At 35.9% G+C, this 17,881-nt stretch overlaps 1 protein-coding gene across 3 annotated transcripts in view; it reads left to right on the forward strand.

Annotated features, from left to right (window-relative positions):
* The window catches only part of EPHA6 (EPH receptor A6), a 925,594-nt gene that overhangs the window by 785,155 nt on the left and 122,558 nt on the right, over positions 1-17,881 (forward strand). For all 3 annotated transcript variants that reach the window (XM_055383472.2, XM_055383471.2, XM_019024873.4), the window contains one exon: positions 6,155-6,216. In XM_055383472.2, coding sequence (XP_055239447.2) covers positions 6,155-6,216 — 62 coding nt within the window. The remainder of the gene's footprint in view (positions 1-6,154; positions 6,217-17,881) is intronic.

A 17,881-nucleotide genomic window follows, 5' to 3' on the forward strand; every position in this document is an offset into this window, starting at 1 on the left:
AGAAGATGATATTATTCTCATTTTATAGATGCAAAAACTGAAAAAGCTAAAATAACTTCCCTAAGATCATGCAACTACTAGTTAGTGGAGCTGAAATTTGAATTTTTCTGTCTTCAAAACAATAGTTTTGATAATATAACTAATTTAGGATTAAAAATTATTGATTTGCCATTCTGTTATTTCAGTAAATCTTTTGTAGGTCTGCAATTGTTCTTGGAGAACGTTCTTATGTGTGTGTTTCTTCTGACATTCAACTAAAAAAATATGAAATTGAATACCTACTCTGTGCCTAGCTCTGTGCTTAGATAGTGACCTTATAGAGAAGAATTGGGCATTTAGTCCTGAGGTCAAAGCCACTTTAGAATGGGAGACAGACACCTATGTTGTTAACATTAATACTGTACCGTAAGTGTTCTAAAATTGATTGAGATATAAAGGGAAGAGAAAGTAAACTGTCAAGACTTCCTAAAACAGAGAAATTCATAGGAGAATTTACAATGGAGATGATATTTAAGCTGCTTTTTTTTTTAAGTATATGATTTTTGTCAAGTAGAGGTAACAAGAAGGCAGTCTTCCAAAGAAGAGAGGAAGGTGCAAGTAAAGTAATATTCAGGAAATTATGAGTCACTGAGAGAAATTGAAAAGGAGCCATAAATTCTTTGCCAAGGCTAAAGTCAAGAAGGGTATTTCCTAGGTTTTCTTCTATGATTTTTATAGTTTGAGTTCTTACATTTAAATCTTTAATCCACCTTGGGTTAATTTTTGTGTATGGTGAAAAGTAGGAGTCCAGTTTCATTCTTCTACGTATGGCTAGCCAGTTATCCCAGCACCATTTGTTGAATAGGAAGTCCTTTCACTATTGCTTGTTTTTGTCAATTTTGTCAGAGATCAGATGGTTAGGATGTGTGGCTGTTTCTGGATTCTCTATTCTTTTCCATTGGTCTATGTGCCTGTTTTTGTACCAGTACCCTGCTGTTTTGGTTACTGTTGCTTTATAGTACAGTTTGAAGTTGGGTAATGATATACCTCCAGCTTTGTTCTCTTTGCTGACAATTGCCTTGGCTATCTGGGTTCTTTATGGTTCCATATGAATTTTAGAATAGTTTATTTCTAATTCTGTGAAAAATGAGGTTGGTAATTTGATGGGAATAACATTGAATCTGTACCTTGCTTTGGGCAGTATGGCCATTTAAATGATATCAGTCCTTCCAATTTGTGAGCTTGGAATGTTTTTCCATTTATTCATTTCATTTCTGATTTATTTCAGCAGTGTTTTGTAGCTCTCTTTGTAGACATCTTTCACTTCCTTGATTAGTTGAAAAACAGGAGATACGGGAATAGGGTGAAGTAAAAGATAAAACTAGAAATTAAGGTAAAGAAGAGACTGTAAATGAACTTAATTACCAAGCAATTTAGACTTTAATTCTGCAATAAACAATGCAGTCTCAAAATAGCGGAACGAGGCATTAGCCCTTTATACTAATTGACTGTTTAATTATTTCTAGTGCCCTTCCTACTATACACCCCATGAGAGCAGAGATCTTGTATTGATTGACGATATGTCTCCAGAACCCAGAAGAGTACTTGCTACCTAGTAGGCATTTAAAAAAAATTTTTTGTATCACTGAATGTTCAAAAATAATGATTTTGCAAGAGTTAGCTTACAATGGGGAACCAGATAGGAGCAAAGAAACCAGTAAAATATTACTGAGCAAGAGAAAGCAAAGGCAGAATATGGGCAGTGGCAACAGATTTTATGTAGAATCAACAGAACTTCATAACTTATGAACTAGAAAGGGTTTAATAAAGTGAGGAGTCCAATGTCACAAAAGGGTTTCAAACCTGGATAACTAGATGGATGGTGATGTTTTAACAACACAGGATTATAACAGGAAAAGAAAGTTCAAGGGAAATGTTAAAAGTTTGGATTTGAACTGAATGAGGATGAGATGTGTTTTGAACGTGATCTGATAATCATCAGGCAACACCATAAGAAGAAAACAGTTCTTTAATTTGAGTACTTATGTGAATAAAAACAATGATTTAATATAGTATAACTGTGTTCAAATGGCATCATCCATATCTTCTGAGTGCCTTAGAGGCATAAGAATATTTCATTTATTATCAAACCAATTTGAGATTATAATTGTAATTCACTATCTCTACAACAGAAACGTGGAAGGTAGAAATAGATTAAATAACTGATCCAAAGAGTCCTGAGTTGCAACTGGGGGAAAAAAATACAGGCACTCTAACTGTATTTTTTACAGTGATAATCTAAGTTATCACCACACATTTTATTGCCTGGTAGACAAAATATAAACTTGATAGTATGTTAAATAACTGAATGATTTAAATCTGTAATAGAGTTTTGAGGTTGTTGAGATTTGTTTTGATTCTTCATTTTACTGACTGCACGTTAGAAATTGCCAAACTAATAGAGAATACTGCATCCAGTACAAACTCATTTCATTACATGAAAATGTTAAGTCTCTGTTATCCTCTTTTTTTCACAAATATTGTCTGAGGCGAAAAAAAAAAACCACAAAAAGATTTCACTGGCAAAATACTTTAACCAGGGTATCTATGGAACATTTAAAGAATTATTTTGTTTTCTTTAACAACAGCATGAGAAAAGTGTAGTCTTATGATTATATAGTTTATCCACATCACCTTTATCAAAATCATCGTAAGTATTAGGGAACATTTGAAAAATATATATTGGTCAATATTCCCTTAAAGTCTTAATGTAAGAAAATAATTTGTCTTGTCTATAACAGAAAAGGATGATAAGGCGTTTTTGCAATCCATTGTCTCCAGAATATCAGTAACTGATTTCTTAGAGGATCTTCATTCAAATGCAGCTTAAAATATTCATAAGCATTTCTGGGATATTTATGAAGGAAAACCTAAGAAATTCACCTTGTGTGACTTGTAGAAGTGTCTTTGAAAGTCTCTTAAATCAAATACATGAGACTTGAAAATGATCTGGGGATTTCAAGAAATGACTAATTCAAGAAGCCTGGTTTGTCCACTGACTTTAGTATGATGCAAATACTAAGATGATTCCGTGATATGAGGCAGAAGGGGTGACTGGCTAAAATTGTACAAAAAAAATAAGGTGTAACATTTTGAAAATTTAGAAAGAGATAATAAATTACTTCCCAATATATCTTCCAAGAGCAATAATGCAATATATAATTTTTACGTATTGGAAAAGACCAAAAAACACTGTTGCCAATAGACTTCTCTCACCTAAAACAGATTTAAAGATTAACATCCTAATTTTCATAGTTTCCCCTGTACTTATCTATTTTCTTGATTATAAAATGTAATCATGGATTGTAAAGTTGCTTATAATCTTCACAGTATGACTAGTTTCTTCCCTGTTGAAAACCAAGACAAATTACAGGCTAGATGGAGCAATAGTAAAAAAAAAAAAAAAAAAAAAAAAAAAAAAAATTCCTTAGTTCAATTAACAGCTGTTCTCAGTTGATGCTACTGCACAAAATACAAAAGATTAAGAGTTCAAATGTGAAACTTCTAATTCACAGGAAACCAGGGAATTCTTCATTAGATTTTTTATTATTCTTAATGAGAAGATAGAACTTGTTACTGATGAATTTTAAGATTACCTAAAGTATCTCCCAAAGAGTTATAGGTAGAACTAATTTCGAAGTACTATATATTCACATAGATCAGATCTTGTTGAAATACTCCAGAGTGACTTTCTTAGGAACTATGAAATCAAGAAAAGTTAACTTGTTTTTATGAAGCACCTACTATGATTAGCTCTATGGCAAGTGACCTTGAGAAACCCAGTGAATGAGGATACAAAGCATTATGGGAAAATAAGAAAGAAAAACAACTTAATATAAAAACAGGCACAACATTTCATAGTGTACACAACAGATGTGATGGAAATGCAACTATGAGAAATATCACTGTGAGAGACTTTTAGGGAAGAGGTGTGTTGTATAAATTCTAAGGTAGTGGGGAGAGACGGTAAGATTAAGATTAGAGAGAGAAGCAAATTTGGAGATTATCCTGGCAGGTGACTACAAAAGTAAAGGAAGAAGGAGACAGGATTAAATAAATACAAGTACGAATAACAACTGGTAAAGCCATGGATACAAAGGCTAGTTAGGAAAGATGAGGTGCATCACTGGAAAGAATTGACTAACAGGGTGAGACTTGGAGCTTTTATCTATAAATGCTGTCTGAAAGGCACCTATAGCATAAAGGTTAAGATCTCAAACTCTGAGACAGACTACTTGATACTGCCACTTACCAGCTATTTGACTTTAGACAAGCAGTTTAATTTTCTATCCCTCAATTTCCATATCTGCATAAGAAAAATAATTATGGCATTTAGCAATACAAGTGAAATGCTTGCAAGCTCTTTTTATTCTGATAAGACCTGCATTCTTAAGGGAAGGATAAATGTTAAAGAAAATAAAAACTAAAAGTATTCCTCTGACAGCAACAGTCAAGACAGATTAAAAAGCTGTGACTCTGCAGGCGGGGGAAGAAGACATCAGGCAGTCATTGTAATAACCCAACTTTTCCCATTAACATTCAGAATCCGTCATCATTCAAAATGGAATATTGGTCTCAGAATTTTTATATTTAAGTACAAAAACGACCTTTTATTTTCCCCACCTTGCTACCTCAGTGTTTCTATCAGTCTTCTACCTCCAACCTCTCTGATACTATAGCCAAATAAAAGATTTCATGATTAACTTTAAGGTTTAAAACCTGAATTTTCTAGATCCCTGCCCACAAGAGTGCTGACAGTTCATTTGACCTCAATAATTGACGATAAAGTTCTTTATTCATATTTGGGTAAAATTAATGACTTTGAGGAACGTTATAGAATATAAGTTAATATTCACTACAAATGGAAAACTTCCTTGGGTTCTAATTTTATGCATGATAAATTGGGAGCTTTATTAATACATTTAACCTTTAGCACATCTTTATTTAAAATATAGATTCAAATGTAAAGTCTAGCATTTACATACATTGTACTAATTCGTAATAGTCACCATCACCCTTTCTAACCCACAAGGCTTTGAGTTCATAAAAGGAACATGAATTACAATATGTAATATTTCCATCATTGGTACACATCAGTTCTTTCTAGATCTCCTTTGTGTTTGTAAGGAAAAAGTGTGCATAGTGCAGATTGAAAAGTTAAAAATTCCAACAAGAAGTGAGAAATACAGAAGTAAAAACTAAATATGTCATACATGCTTATTTCAGGTGAATACCATTTCCCCTGCATCTGAAATGAGTTTATCTTATAAACTTGGGCAATTGGGCAGAACAAATGCATTCACTTCTTTGAAATAAAGCAGTTGTTTATGTCGAATATTCTACCTAATAGAGGTGTATTGGGAACTATAACAGTGTACCAATTGATATGATAAAAAAGGAAAGAAAATATGTTCAGTTTCTGATCTTATCTTCTATACCAGAGTACAAAATCAGAGTTACTTATTTTTCATGTACTGCCATCATTGCTCTGTTGATTAAATCTATGTCCAATGAAGACATAATCAGGAACTATTACAAATCCTACAAGCTCTGTAGCATTCATCAATCTAAAATTTTTCTGCTTAAAGGCCCTTAAAATCAGACTATGACCGATGGTTTATAATTTCTTTGAGAGAATTTATGAGTTTCTCCTTTCTGCTTTGCCTTAGGAATATTTCAGAAATGCCCACTGTAATATAAGTCAGGCAAAATTGCTGCACTGCCTTAGAAATTGTACCACAACTGCAAAAGCAGCTATAATAACTGCTTAAATCCTGACTTCAGCTTGTTGATTGTTTTCTAAGGAAAAACTAGAGGACAGAAAGAACATAATCTAAACAAGTGATTGCAGGGCTTTAGGAAAAGAAGTACCTAATTCCTTTGTAATTTATATTGTAATTCATGTCCCTTTTATGAACTCAAAAGGAAATAATGCTATAAAGAAATATAGAGGTGCCTATGTATAATATGAACACGTTTATAGAAGCAGGCTGGAAAATGAAATTCCTATTAATAAAATACAAATAATTTAGTTGCCACAGCTGGATATCTCTTAACTGCAGCACATATTTCTGTAATTGCTCTAATCCATGTGTATTCTCTTGCTCTTTTGCAGGCAGACCAGTAATGATTGTGGTGGAATATATGGAGAATGGATCCCTAGACTCCTTTTTGCGGGTGAGGTGTTCTTTTCTGATGGCATTTAAATAAGCTATTCTCAGTTCTATATTTAAATCATTTATCATAAATTAATTTTTACATAATGTTATTCATGGATTTTCTGTGAAGAATAACAGTGTTTTCTCTAGGGTGCATTTCCCTGATACTGTGATACATTAGAGTGTTACTAAGGGGGGAGGATGTACACTCAATAACATAATTGATTTCTCCTCTAAATTCACTTGCTATATGTGTGTGTATATATATGTGTGTGTGTATACCAAATAATGTTATCATGAAGAAAGATTAAATGAAACTCAATTGCCTCACAGCCATTAATTTTGCTTTATCACATTTAACTATGTAGTATGATATTGTATGCATTATCTATAATGCTGAACTCCTTAATTGATCTGTATTTACCAACAATGACTCAAGTTCATTTCAGAAAATGTTCTATCAACTTTGTCCTTCTTCAGTTCATTTGGCTGACTATTCAGAAAACAAAGGGAGGAGGAATAAAACTCCTTTAGCAGAGATTTCTTTTACAAAAACATTATTTTTAAAGTGATTTATCTTTAAAAGTATAGTATGTACGAAAAGTAATTTATTATAGATAGTGATACAAATATAAACTGAGAAGGCACCAGGAAGTTATATTTCAAGGTATATTTATAATACATTTAAGATTTGAAAAAGCATCATGTGCTATGAAAATATTCATTGATAGTGAAAAAAGTGAAATATAAAAAATAAATGCTATAGTAAATATTTTTCATCCCTAGCAAAGGTCATATATTTGCATGTCACTGTATTTTTAATATCTATCTATCTGTCTATCTGTCTATCTATCTATCTATATATAACTATTTTTCTCACTTAAAAAATGGCTGGACTTTGCCACTTGGGATGTTACATTATTTTTCTTCTTTATTTTCATGTGAAAATAAAGCATTCACTTCACTTCGTTTTTTGCCCCATGTTATGTGAATAAGTTCTGTTTGCATCTCATCTTTCTCTCTTGATCTCATTTTCATTTATTTTTCTTGATTCTGGGCCCTCTTCTTCCAACTGCTCTGAATGCTAGCAGTGATGATATATTTATACTCTGACTGGGCTTGATGTCCAGATTCAATCCTAGAAGCTGAATTCAGCAAAATCATCAAGTTGTTATAGAGCAATACTGCTCGTGCAGTGTATACTCTCAACCAAGTGTGCTCTGTAAGGTAAAATGAAATTCAGAGGTGTTTGGGGGCATGAACTGTTTGTTCTTCTCTGTAGCCATTCTAAAAATGTGTTATTTTATAGCTTGTGTTCATTTAACCTGTTCTAAATTATTTTAGAATAATTAATCTGGACCACCTATGGTACTTGAAATGCTGTGTACTTAGTACTTGAAATGCTGTATACTTAATGTCCTTCCATTATGTTTCTTCAAAAACTCATTCTTATCAGATACATATCAAAATGACTCATCATCTAATGATGCTTGGGTTAGGTTGGTTTTCTTTTTATTTTCTTTTTATTTTTGTATCAGCTGTATCCTAAAGCAGAATATAATGGCAAACAATGTAGCAGATATTCAATCTAAATTGCTCCTAAAAATGGATCAAATGACTAACACAAGCAAATAAGGTGGGAAATATTAGCTTCTCCCCTAATTTATATATTTTATTATGTGGAATAATGAGTCAATTAAATGTTATAAAGAAACAATAATATGTTACAAATAAAAGATTTACTTCTAAACATCTTACTACATGTTTAGAAGTAGTGTATTTTATGCTTTAAATTTTAAAAACTAATATTTAAAAACTAATATTTTTCAGCTCTTATTATGTACTATGTATGTAAGACATTATCAGAGATTCTGAATACCTATCTCAGCTAATTTTGGCTCTACTCATGGACTATGTGACCTTGGGCATGGTATCAAATTCTCTGTACCTCTGTTTACTCATCCACCTCATACAATTATTATAAAGATTGATTGTTGTAAAGCTTGCAGAATAGTGCGTGACGTATTGCAGGTGGCAGAGCAAGGATTCAAACTCAAGTCTCTATGACTCAAAAAGCCATGCTCTCATGCATTATGAATTCATTTTATTAAATTGCTTACTACTTTTCCTTATAATTCCACCACTACCATCTCCTCATGGTGTGTGTCCCCTTTGCATGTAGAGTTTCTAAAAGTCACATTATTATAATGCAAAAAAAAAATCAAATGAATGGAAAAATAGGGTCAATACTTCCATCTTACTCTTCTTTAATGTTCTTACCCTTCTTTGTAATCATCTCTCTTCTTAGAAGCTCAAAGTGCTTTATAAACTTTATGTTAATAGCAGATACTCAACTCCCCATGACAAGCAGAAATAAAATATATAAATATATATAGCCCATACATTCTCAAAAGCAAAGTCATTTTTCAAACTACAGCTTTAGAACATAATCACAGCTTATGTGAGCACAGGAAGGAGGAAGTGGCTAAGTGCACTGTGTAGTAGGGGAGCCATCCGTGGCTCATAATAGCCTTCTGTGCTTACTGGAAGCAGAAATGATTTCCGTTTGGTCTCCCACACTATTTGAAAACTGCTTCAATTTGTTATTTTATTATGAAGGAGTGGTAGCACTACTAAGTACAAGATTACATCTAGTGTCAGTGCTGGTGGCTGGCTGGCTGTCATATTGCACTGGATTCATCAATCTCATACCATTTGGGATCCTTGTGGACATTCTTCCAGATATATATCAGCAGAGGGGCAGTGTAGTCAAGTGTGTGTGTGGGCTTGTGTGTGAAAATATACATGTGTGTAGAGAAGGGATGTGTGTGTAACCGTGTGTATTTTTAATTTTAAAAATGAATACATTCTGACTTAGCAAGCAAATCATCAGCAGCCTGGCTGCCCAGAAGGCACAACTTCACCAATGTGCAGAATTTTTAACTTTTCTAAGCCCATTTGGGGATAGTGGTCAAGGTTACACTTAATTCACACTAGTGTATTTTCTCTAATTTCACTAAAATTCACTAGTGCGAATTAAATGTAACCTTGACCATTATCCCCATACAGGCTTTTTCCAGCTACACATTTGGATTTCATAAATACTTTTTGTGGCACTTACCTGCAAACCACCTACCTCTAAATTTTAGAAATTCCCATTTTAGAACATTCCACTTAGAACTTCCCATTTTTTATAACAGTATTAACTAGCAATCTAAGCTAAGTATAGCTATAGAATACTTTATCTTTGAAATGCCACATGTCAACCACAATAAAGTTCCTTTGTTTTATAACATTTGTTGAATGTTAACTTATCATATTGCAAAATTCAGTTATACCAAAATATAATACTAAATATACTACTGGTTTCAGTGCAAGATGGTGTGTTCATGAGAGAAAAGGTATACTTACTTTTTTTTTTTTTTTTTTGAGACAGAGTCTTGCTTTGTCGCCAGGATGGAGCGCAGTGGCACGATCTTGGCTCACTGCAACCTCCACCTCCCGGGTTCAAGTGATTCCCCTGCCTCAGCCTCCCAAGTAACTGGAACTACAGGTGTGCACCACCACACCCAGCTAATTTTTTTTTTTTTTTTTTTTTTTTAGAAGAGACGGGGTTTCACCACATTGGCCAGGATGATTTCAATTTCCTTATCTCATGATCCACCTGCCTTGGCCTTCCAAAGTGCTGGGATTACAGACATGAGCCATTGTGCCTGGCCTACACTTACATTTTTTACAATGCAAATCACTTAGGCAAATAAGAAAGGGGGTCATCTGTAAACCAAAAATCTAGGAGAAATTAATAAAGAAAGCAAGAAGGATTTAATTAAGTAAGGAAATCAGCTCAAAATATGCTCAGGGAAAGATGGCTGGGAGCAAGAAAAGTGAGTGGAAGGTGGTGCTATCAATTGAAATAAAGATACAGAGGAGGAACAGGATGGACTGGTAGTTGGAAAGAAATGGTAAGTTTAATTTTGGTCATGTTGCATTTGAGATGTCTGTGAAACATCCACTGAAAATGTTCAGTGGATGGGGACCAAGATGGCTGACTAGATGGCAGCTATGGTGTGTGGCTCTTACAGAGAGGAATGAAAGAGGTGAATAATACAGAACCTTCAACTGAAACATCCAGTACTTGCACTGGGATTGATCAGGGAAACAGTTTGACCTACAGAGAATGGAGAAAAGAAGGTCAATGACCCACCCAGGAGCAACACAGAGCAACGGGAACCTCCCCTACCCTGGGAAGCAGTTAGTGAATGTGTGACCCCCAGAAACCACACTTCTCCCATGGATTTTTGCAACTCTTGGGTCAGGAGATGCCCTTGTGAACCCACTCCACCAGGGTCTTCAGTCTGACACAGAGAACTGTGTGAAGTCCTGGCAGAGAAGCTTTGCAGATTCATAGAGTCCTGGGAGCTTTATATACGTGGGCTCTGGGGTCCCCGGCAAATGTGACAGCGACTCAGGCAAGGTGACAAGTTGGACCTCCATACAAAGCCCTGAAAAGGGAGCTGAATCCAGGGGGCAGAGCAGCATCGGTCTGCAGGCCCCACCTCCACAGTAGCCTACGGGATAAGACCTACTGGCTTGAAATTCCAGCCAGCCCCTGGTGACATTGTTGTACCTACCTGGGACAGGATAGAGTTCCTGGGTGGAGAGGCAGGCCTCCATCTTTATTGTTTGGACAACTTAGCCATTTCAGTCTCTGGGCTTTGGAGAGTCCAAATTGACCAGGGATAGAAGGGATCCCCCAAGACAGCACATCTGCTCTACCAAAACATGTCCAGATTGCCTCTTTAACCAATGTATTCCTCCTCACTGGTGGGGCATCCCAACTGGGGCCTCCAGCCACCCCCTCCTGTGTTCTCCAGCCCAACAGAGATTTGAATTCTCCCTGGTATGGAGAGCCCAGAAAGGGGTGGGCCGCCATCTTTGCTGTCCTGCAACTTAGTGGTTCCAGCTTCCGGGCTTTGGAGAGCCCAAGCTGACCAGGAGCAGAAGCAGTACCCCAGCAGGGCACAGCTACTCTACAAAAAAGTGACTAGACTGCTTCTTGAAGAGTGTACCTAATCCTAATCCTCCTGACTGGGTGAGATCTCCCAAGCAGGGTCTCCAGCCACCTTCTACAAGTGTGTTGGAACTGGCAACAGATCCATACCTCCTGGGACAGAGCTCACGGAGGAAGGGCCATCTTTGTGGTTTCAGAGCCTTCACTGGTGATACCTTCAGGTACTGGAAAATCCAAGGCAACCAGGCACTGGAGCAGACCCCCAGAAAATTATAGCAGCCCTATAGAAAAGTGGCCAGACCATTAAAAGGAAAAAAATAAATAAATCCAAAGGTCAGCAACCTCAAAGGTTGAAAATGGAGAAGCCCACAATGATGAGAAAGAATCAGTGCAAGAACACTGAAAACTCAAAAAGCCAGAGTGTCCTCTTTCCTCCAAATGACCACATTACCTCTCCAGCAAGCGTTCAGAACTGGACTGAGGCTGAGATGGCTGAGACGACAGAACTAGGCTTCCAAATATGTCTAAGAAAATCTTCACTGAGCTAAAGGAACATGTTCTAACTTAACACAAGGAAGCTAAAAATCATGATAAAACATTGCAGGAGCTGACAGTCAAAATAGCCAGTATAGAGAACATAACTGAACTGATTGACAGAGCTAAAAAACACAATAAAAGAATTTCATAATGTAATCACAAGTATTCATAGCAGAATAGATCAAATAGAGGGAAGAATCTCAGAACTTAAAGTTTGGGTTTCTGAAATAACACTGGTAGACAAGAATAGAGAAAAAAATGAAAATGAATAAACAAAACCTCCAAGAAATATAGGATTATGTAAAAAGATCAAATCTACAACTGATTGGTGTACCTGGAAGAGATGGGGAGAATGGAACCAATGTAGAAAACATATTTCAGAATATCATCCGTGAGAACTTACCCAACCAAGCTAGACAGGCCAACATTCAAATTCAGGAAATGCAGAGAACCCCAGTAAAATACTCGATGAGAAGATTATCCTCAGGACACATAATCATCAGATTCTCCAAGGTCAAAATACAGGAAAAAATGTTAATGGCAGTCAGAGAGAAGGGCCAGATCACCTACAAAGGGGAGCCCATCAGACTAACAGAGAACCTTTTAGCAGAAACCTTATCAGCCACAAGACATTGGGGGCATTCAACATTGTTAAAGGAAAGAGATTCCAACCCAGAATTTCATATCCATTCAAACTAAGCTTCATAAGAAAAGGGAAATAAGGTCCTTTTCAGACAAGTAAATGCTGAGGGAATTCATTACCACCAGACCTGTCTTATAAGAGCTCCTGAAGGAAGCCTAAATGCAGAAAGGAAAAACTATTACCAGCCACAACAAAAAACACAATGAAGTACACAGGACAGTGACACTATAAATTAACCACATAAACAAGTCTGCAAAATAATTAGCTAGCATCACGATGTCAGGATCAAATCCACACATAACAATACTAACCTGAAATGTAAATGGGCTAAGTGCCTCAATTAAAAGATAAAAAAATGGCAAGCTGGATAAAGAACTAAGACCTATCAATATGCTGTCTTCAAGAGACCCATCTCACTCACATGCAGTAACACAGGTAGGCTCAAAATAAAGTGATGCAGGAAAATTTACCAAGCAAATGGACAACAGAAAAAACCAGGGTTGCCATCCCAGTTTTTGACAAAACAGACTTTAAACCAACAAAGATCAAAAAAGACAAAGAAAGGTATTACATAATGGTAAAGGGTTCAATTCAACAAGATGAGCTGGCTATCCTAAATATATATGCACCAACACAGGAGTGCTCAGATTCATAAAGCAAGTTATCAGAGACCTTGAAAGAGACTTAGACTCCCACACAATAATAGTGGAAGACTTTAAAACCCCACTGTGAATATTAGACAGATCATCAAGATAGAAAATTCACAAAGATATGCAGGACCTGAACTCAGCTCTGAATTGAATGGACTTGATAGATATCTAAAGACCTCTCCACTCCAATGCAACAGCATATACATTTTTCTCGTCACCACATGGCACTTACTCTAAAATTGATCACATAATTGGAAATAAATCACTCCTCAGCAAATGTGAAAGAACTGATATCATAACATTCTCTCAGACCACAGCACAATCAAATTGGAACTCAAGACTAAGAAATACACTCAAAACCACACAATTACATGGAAATTGTATAACCTGCTCCTGAATGACTTTTGGGTAAATAATGAACTTAAGGCAGAAATCAAGAAGTTCCTTGAAACTAATGAGAATAAATATACAGTGTGCCAGAATCTCTGGGATACAGCCAAGGCAATGTTAAGAGGGAAATATTTAGCACTAAATACCCACCTCAAAAATCTGGAAGGAACTCAAGTCATCAACCTAACATCAAAACTAAAAGAATGACAGAACCAGGAGCAAACAAATCCCAAAGCTAGCAGAGGATGAGAAATAACTAAGATCAGAGCTGGGCTACAGAGAAATGAAAAACCATTGAAAAGCTCAACAAATCCAGGTGCTTGTTTATTTAAAAATTGATAAAATAGATAGACTGCTAGCTAGACTAATAAAGAAGAAAAGAGAGAAGATTCAAATAACACAATCAGAAATGATAAGGGAGATATTACCCCACAGAAATACAAGCAATGATCAGAGAATACTATAAACACCTCTATTCACATAAATTAGAAAATCTAGAAGAAATTGATAAATTCCTGGACACATGCACCCTCCCAAGACTGAACCAGGAAGAAATTGAATCCCTTAACACACCAATAACAAGTTCTGAAATTGAGGCAATAATAAATAGCTTTCCAACCCCAAAAAGCCCAGGACCAGATGGATTCACAGCTGAATTCTACCAGATGTACTAAGAAAAGCTGGTACCATTCCTACTGAAACAATTCTAAAAAATTGAAAAGGAAGGACTCCACCATAACTCATTCTATGAGGCCAGCATCTTCCTGATACCAAAACCTGGCAGCAATACAACAAAAAAGAAAACTTCAGGCCAACATCCTTGCTAAACATCAATGCAAAAATCCTCAACAAAATACTGGCAAACTGAATCCAGCAGCACATCAAAGAGCTTATCCACCATGATCAAGTAGTGGTGATCATCCCCAGGGTGCAAGATTGGTTCAACATATGTAAATCAATAAATGTGATTCATAACATAAACAGAACGAAAAACAAAAACCACATGATTGTCTCAATAGATGCAGAAAAGGCTTTTGATGAAATTCAACTCCTTCATGTTAAAAACTCTCAATAAACTAGGTATTGAAGGTATATGCCTCAAAATAATAAGAGCCATTTATGACAAACTGACAGCCAACATCATACTGAATGGGCAAAAGCTGGAAACATTGCCCTTGAAAAAGGGCACAAGACAAGGATGCCCTATCTCACCACTCCTATTCAACATAGTATGGAAATTCTGTACAGAGCAATCAGACAATAGAAAAGGGGGGGGGCATCCAAATAGGAAGAGAGGAAGTCAAACTTATCCCTGTTTGTAGATTACATGACCCTGTATCTACAAAAGCCCATTGTCTCAGCCCAAAATCTTCTTAAGCTGATAAGCAACTTCAGCAAACTCTCAGGATACAAAATCAATGTGGAAACATTACGAGCATTCCTATACACCAACAACAGTCAGGCCAATAGCCAAATCACAAAGGAACCAAATTCACAATTGCCACAAAAAGAATAAAACACCTAGGAATACATCTAACAAGGGAAGTGAAAGATCTCTACAAGGAAAACTATAAACCACTACTCAAAGAAATCAGAGCTGACACAAACAAATGGAAAAACTTTCCATGACTATGGATAGGAAGAATCAATATTGTTAAAATGGCCATACTGCCCAAAGCAATTTACAGATTCAAAGCTATTTCCATAAAACTACCATTGGTGTTCTTCACAGAACTAGAAAAAACTATTTTAACATTCGTATGGAACCAACAAAGAACCCAAGTAGTCAAGGCAGTCCTAAGCAAAAAGAACAAAGCTGGAGGCATCATGCTACTCAACTTCAAACTATACCATAGGACTACAGTGAGCAAAATAGCATGGTACTGGTACAAGAACAGACACATAGACCAGTGGAAGAGAAGAGAGAACACAGAAATAAGACCACACACCTACAGCTATCTAATCCTTGACAAACCTGACAAAAACAAGCAATGAGGAAAAGATTTCTTTATTCAATAAAGGGTACTGGTATAACTGGCTAGCCATATGCAGAAAATTGAAACTGGACCCTTTTCTTACACCATATACAGAAATTAACTCAAGAAGGATTAAAGAGTTAAGTGTAAAACCTAAAAATATAAAAACCCTGGAAGACAACCTAGGTAATACCATTCAGGAGATAGGCACGGCCAAAAATTTTATGATGAAGACACCAAAATAATTGCAACAAAAGTAAAAATGGACAAATAGAATCTAATCAAACTAAAGAGCTTCCACATAGCAAAAGAAACTATTAACAGAGTAAATGGACAACCTACAGAATGGGAGAAAACTTCTGCAAACTATGCATCTGACAGAATTCTAATATCCAGCATATATAAGGAACTTAAACAAATTTACAAGAAAAAAGCAAACAACCCCATTAAAAACTGGACAAAGCACATGAACAGACATGTAAAAGGAGACATACATGTGGCCAAGAAGTATATGAAAAAAACTCAGCATCACTGATCGTTAGAGAAATGCAAATCAAAACCACAATGAGTTACCATCTCACACCAGTCAGAATGGCTATTATTAAAAAATCAAACATTAATAGATGCTGGCAAGGTGGTGGAGAAAAAGCAATGGCTATACACTGTTGGTAGCAGTGTAAATTAGTTCAATCATTGTAAAAGACAGTGTGGCAATTCCTCAGAGACCTAAAGACAGAAATAACATTTGACCCAGCAATCCCATTACTGAGTATATACCCAAAGGAATAGAAATCGTTCTATTATAAACACGCACGCATGCATATATTCATTGCAGCACTATACGAAATTGCAAAGATGTGGAATCAACCCAAATGCCCATCAATGATAGACTGGATGAAGAAAATATGGTACATATACACCATGGAATACTATGCAGTCGTGAAAAATAATGAGATCATGTCCTTTGCAGGCACAAGGATGGAACTAGAGGCTGTTATCCTTAGCAAACTAACACAGGAACAGAAACCAAGCACTGCATGTTATCATTTATAAGTGAGAACTAAATGATGAGAACACATGGACAACACATAGAAGGGAACAACACACACTGGGGCCTCTCAGAGAGTGGAGGGTGGGAGGAGGGAAAGGATCAGGAAAAATAACTAATGGATGCTAGACTTAATACCTGAAGGGTGAAATAATCTGTACAACAAGCCCCCATGACACAACCATTTAAGAAATCTGCACATCCTGCACATGTACCCCTGAACTTAAAATAAAAGTTTTGAATTTCTTTTTTAAAAAAGGAAATGTCCAGACGGCAATTTAAAATACAAATCTGACGCTCAGTGGAAAAATCTTGGCTAAAGTTGAACACCTGGGACTTGGTAGCATAAAGGTAGTTACTAAATGCAAACCATGATATTTCCTAAGAAGAAAGTTGAACCAGGGTGGAACTTTGTGCCATACCAATCTGAAGGGCCCCATGGATGGAATGCCCAAAGGTAACTAGGCAAGAGTGGGCAAAGAGGAACAAGGACGGAGAGAAAAACATGAAGTCCCCAGACCCAAGGGAATATAGCTTTTAAGTCAGAAGCATATAACTGATTGTGACAAATTCAGGAGAGGAATTCTGAAAGACAGAAACAGAGAAACATCTATAGGATTTAGCACATAAGAGGGACTCAGTGTTCTCAACAAGAGCACTTTCAATGGTTTGGTCCTAGGCAGAAGCCAGATTGCAGAGAGCAAAAATGAGAATGAACAACTAACAGGAATTTGTAGGTGGAGATGATTCCTTTGCGAACAGGTGGGTGAGATGTCAAAGCAAGCAATAAATCAAATGCTAGTATGCTAGTGGACCAAAATATAAGAAAAATTAAGGATTTCTTTTCAATTTTTTTATTTTGATAAAATACACATAACATAAAATTTACCATCTTAACCATTTTTAAGTGCACAATTCAGTGGTATTAAGTACATTCATATCATTGTGCAAATATCACCAGTATCCATCTGCAGAACTCTATTTATCTGGCAAAACTGAAATGCTGTACTCATTAAGTAATTAAACTTTCCCACTTCTTTAAAATCATTAAACTCCCCACTTCTCCCTTCCCCCAGCCCCTGGCAAACAGCATTCTGCTGTCTGTCTCTATGAGTTTGACTACTCTTAGTATCACATGTAAGTGAAATCATATAGTATTTGTCTTTTGTGATTGGCTTATTTCACTTAGCATAATGTCCTCAAAGTTCAGTCATGTTGAAGTGTATGTCAGAATCTCCTTTCTTTTTAAGGATAGTGATATTCCATTGTATGTACATGCCACATTTTGCTTATCCATTCATCTCTTGATGGATACTTGGATTGCTTTCATGTTTTAGCTATTGCGAAGAATGCTACTATGAGAATAGATGCACTTTGACACCCTACTTTCCATTCATTTGAGTATATATCCAGAAGTGGGATTATATAT

The sequence above is a fragment of the Gorilla gorilla genome, chromosome 2 (assembly GCF_029281585.2).
Source record: "Gorilla gorilla gorilla isolate KB3781 chromosome 2, NHGRI_mGorGor1-v2.1_pri, whole genome shotgun sequence".
In the NCBI taxonomy this organism is placed as follows: Eukaryota; Metazoa; Chordata; class Mammalia; order Primates; family Hominidae; genus Gorilla; species Gorilla gorilla.